Here is a 3,756-nt window from a genome sequence, read left to right as displayed (position 1 = left end):
TGGAGTTGTCTATAATGCGACTTTTTGGAGATTCCGGTGACGGAATCCGGCGGAAGAAATTGAGGTTAAATCTTGATTTCTTGTAGTTGAAAGCCTTTTTTAACTGCATATTTGGATTCAGCACCCTCGAAAACCCCTGGGACGCTTTCATTGTGCAGAAACTAGCTATCAAACTTGCGATTCCAATAAATCCCTGCCGGATTTCGACCGGAAAAACCCGCCGGAAAGACTTTCAAAAAGTCGCGTTATAGACAATTCCCCGTGTTATTGCTGTGAGAGCCGCTCTCCTCTCCTTATAAATATGTACATATGTCTACCAACACAACTCACTATTCATCCTAAAGGCGTTTTGAGTTTCTGAGACGGAGAAATGGATCCTAAAGGCGTTGTTATTGTGATGCTACCCTGCTTCCTATTCATGGTGGCCACTCTAACTGTAAGTGCAGCAGCTGTTAATTTGAGTAATGATTCTGCTTCTTCTTCTGATGAATTTGCTTTTAATGGACGTGCTGTGCTGGACGAGAAAAGTGACAAATTCCGATCATCAATGGACCGTCACGAGAAAAGGGATATTGAAGCTCTTCTGGCTTTTAAAAGACACATCAAATCGGATCCATCTGGAATGTTGTCCAACTGGACAGCAGAGAACTCACAGCAGGTGTGCTCCTGGCATGGTATTACCTGCAGGAAACACACTAGAAGAGTTGTCGCTGTAATACTTCCTGGCATGGATCACGGATTGAATGGTACCCTTTCCCCATTTCTGGCCAACCTCTCCTTATTGCACACGCTGGATCTCTCTGGTAATTATTTTACAGGAGTGATTCCACCGGGATTCGGGCAGCTTAAAGCGCTAAGAGTACTTGATCTTAGCGACAATCAGTACCTGGGAGGATCTATTCCAAAAGCACTGTGTAATTGCACACGCCTCAAAAGGATCGACCTTTCATGGAGCAACTTCACAGGGACCATACCAGCAGACTTTGGTCGCCTGATCGAGTTGGAACAGCTCAACATCGGTTATAATCAGCTGGGTGGAAGTATTCCAACTTCTTTGAGCAACTGCACATCTCTCAGTGTGTTGTTTATTTCGGGTAACAATTTCAGTGGTCCTCTCCCTTCCACCTTGGGTTCGCTGAGAAGCCTGTCTTATCTTGACCTCTCATATAACAATTTCAGTGGTCCTCTCCCTTCCACCTTAAGCTACATGAGAAACCTGTCTTATCTTCACCTCTCATCTAACAATTTCAGCGGTGCACTCCCTTCCACCTTGGGTTCACTGAGAAGCCTGTCTGATCTTGACCTCTCATCTAACAATTTCAGCGGTGCACTCCCTTCCACCTTGGGTTCGCTGAGAAGCCTGTCTTATCTTGACCTCTCATATAACAATTTCAGTGGTCCTCTCCCTTCCACCTTAAGCTACATGACAAGTCTGTCTTATCTGAGACTTTCATCTAACCATTTTAGTGGTCCAATCCCTTCGACTTTGGGTTCGGTGATAAACCTATCTTATCTTGACCTTTCATCTAACCATTTTAGTGGTCCAATCCCTTCGACTTTGGGTTACTTAAGAAACCTAGATTTTCTTTATCTCGAAAGCAATTATTTAAATGGTCACATCCCTATGCATTTGGGCAATTGCACTGCACTGAAGTCCATGCATTTATCTGATAATATTTTGGACGGTAAAATACCAAATGAATTGGGGTTGTTGCATAACTTAGAGGAGCTTAGTTTAGAAGAAAACAAATTGTTTGGGAGCATACCATTTCAATTGGGTAATTTGAGCAATCTTGTGGTTATGACTTTGCAAAATAATAATTTTAGTGGTGAAATTCCAAAGGATTTAGGAAATCTTCATTCAATCCAACTCCTAAATTTAAATTCAAATAATTTAATGGCCATCCCATATAGTATAGGTCAATTAAAATCTCTTAAGGCTTTGCACATAAACAAGAACAATATTTATTGCCCTATTCCTAATACTATTATTGGTCTAGTTTCATTAATCATTTTAGATCTATCTCAAAATAGTATAGAGGGACCAATTCCTAAGAGCTTTGGCAATTACACTTCTCTACAATGGCTAGATTTAAGTGCAAATAGGTTGACAGGGGAATTGCCTAATCACCATGCATTATTCCATAACTTGGTGATGCTAAATATTAGCTATAATAATATCCATGGTGATATTCCTAAATGGATTACAAATCTCACAATGTTGAGTTATTTGGATTTATCCAACAACAAATTGAGTGGAAGAATCCCATTTCACCTTGAGAGACTTAGGGGATTTGCACCCAATGTATCTTCACTTGGAGGAAGATATGGAATACATATGGAAAATGCACTTACATATCCATATTCATTCTCCCTTTATGTGGAAAACACTTTCTTCGATTTGTCTAACAACAATCTTGTAGGAGAAATACCTACAAGCATAGGGAGTATGAGCAGCTTGCGATGGCTAAATCTGTCTGGGAACAAATTTGAAGGGTCAATACCTACATCTCTTAGTAATATATCTGCTTTGGAGGTGTTGGACTTGGCCAAAAATAATCTGAGTGGAAAAATTCCTCAAGAACTCTCTAACTTACATTTTTTGCGGGTACTAGATGTTTCATGTAACAGCTTATGCGGGCTAATTCCAACAGGGACACAATTTTCAACTTTTGATGTGGCTTCATTTCAAAGTAATAAATGCTTACGGGGGTGTCCTATAGATCGATGTAGTAATCAAAAGGAAAACCCTATGATAGAGGGTAATAGTACTAGCAATAATCCTTATGTTAAAGTGGGATGGTTGAGTCATGTAAATGAAAATATGTCATTGTTAGCATTGAGTATAGGAACAGGGATTGGATTTGGGGGAGTTGTTGCTATGTTCATATTGTGGGAGAAAGCTAGGTTTTGGGTGTTAGCTTTAACCCCAAAAAAGCCACAAGTCTTTTATGGAGTGTATAGACTCCCTACATAGTAAGTAAGACATTGTATATCATTGCATCAAAACATGAATAAAAGGAACTAGTACCATGAGTTGTTATGTGCTATTATGAGATATATATGCGTGTCTGTTAAAATAGAAAATAAAAAAAACAAAATTGTAACTAATAAGCAAGAAAAAAAATTCTTCCACAATTAAGTTATTGTGCAAATAATAATACATATAAAATTAGATATTTAAATTTTTCCAATTAAAAAAAAAATTCTCAGTTCATAATACAAAATGATACTTATGAAACACAAAATGTTTATATTATTAAATATAATATGGTCTAATTTTTTTTGATAAAAAATGAAATATATATATTTTAAGTGTTTGAAAAAATAAAATAATTTATAATTTATTCAAACAAATGATTTTATTCTTGCATATATATTATTTTTGAAATATTTAAACAATATAAAAAATATATGTATTATTGAAGTTTTAAAAAGAGAAAACAAGTTGACTTATGTTTTTTCATTATACAAAAATATATAATTTTCTTTTATAATTAGTATGGATTTGAGAGACATATATTTTTTTTTTATAATTATTATAGATTTGAAAATTGGTATTTCATTCATATATATATAAATTATTTTAATGAAAAACATAAATAAAATATTTTAATATTCATATTAATTAAAAAAATTTAATACCAATTTGATGATTTAATATCAATTTCTTTATATTGAATGGAACAATTATTATCCTCCCATTGAAATTCACATTAGTAATATGACTAATTTTGATATTAACATTACTAGTAT

The 3,756-nt window shown here is 35.3% G+C and overlaps 1 protein-coding gene across 1 annotated transcript; it reads left to right on the top strand.

Annotated features, from left to right (window-relative positions):
• The first annotated feature begins 270 nt into the window (after nucleotides 1-270).
• On the top strand, nucleotides 271-3,030 carry LOC149200831 (uncharacterized). Its single transcript, XM_089399641.1, has one exon. It carries the CDS (start codon nucleotides 371-373, stop codon nucleotides 2,975-2,977), a length of 2,607 nt encoding a protein of 868 aa, XP_089255767.1. The 5' UTR covers nucleotides 271-370; the 3' UTR covers nucleotides 2,978-3,030.
• The last annotated feature ends 726 nt before the right edge of the window (nucleotides 3,031-3,756 follow it).

This window comes from Pinus tabuliformis, chromosome 2_1 (assembly GCF_031772625.1).
Source record: "Pinus tabuliformis cultivar Carrire ecotype Pingquan chromosome 2_1, CPIR1, whole genome shotgun sequence".
Classification (NCBI taxonomy): domain Eukaryota; kingdom Viridiplantae; phylum Streptophyta; class Pinopsida; order Pinales; family Pinaceae; genus Pinus; species Pinus tabuliformis.
Note: the sequence above shows the minus strand (reverse complement) of the source record. Positions and strands in the feature narration are given on the sequence as shown.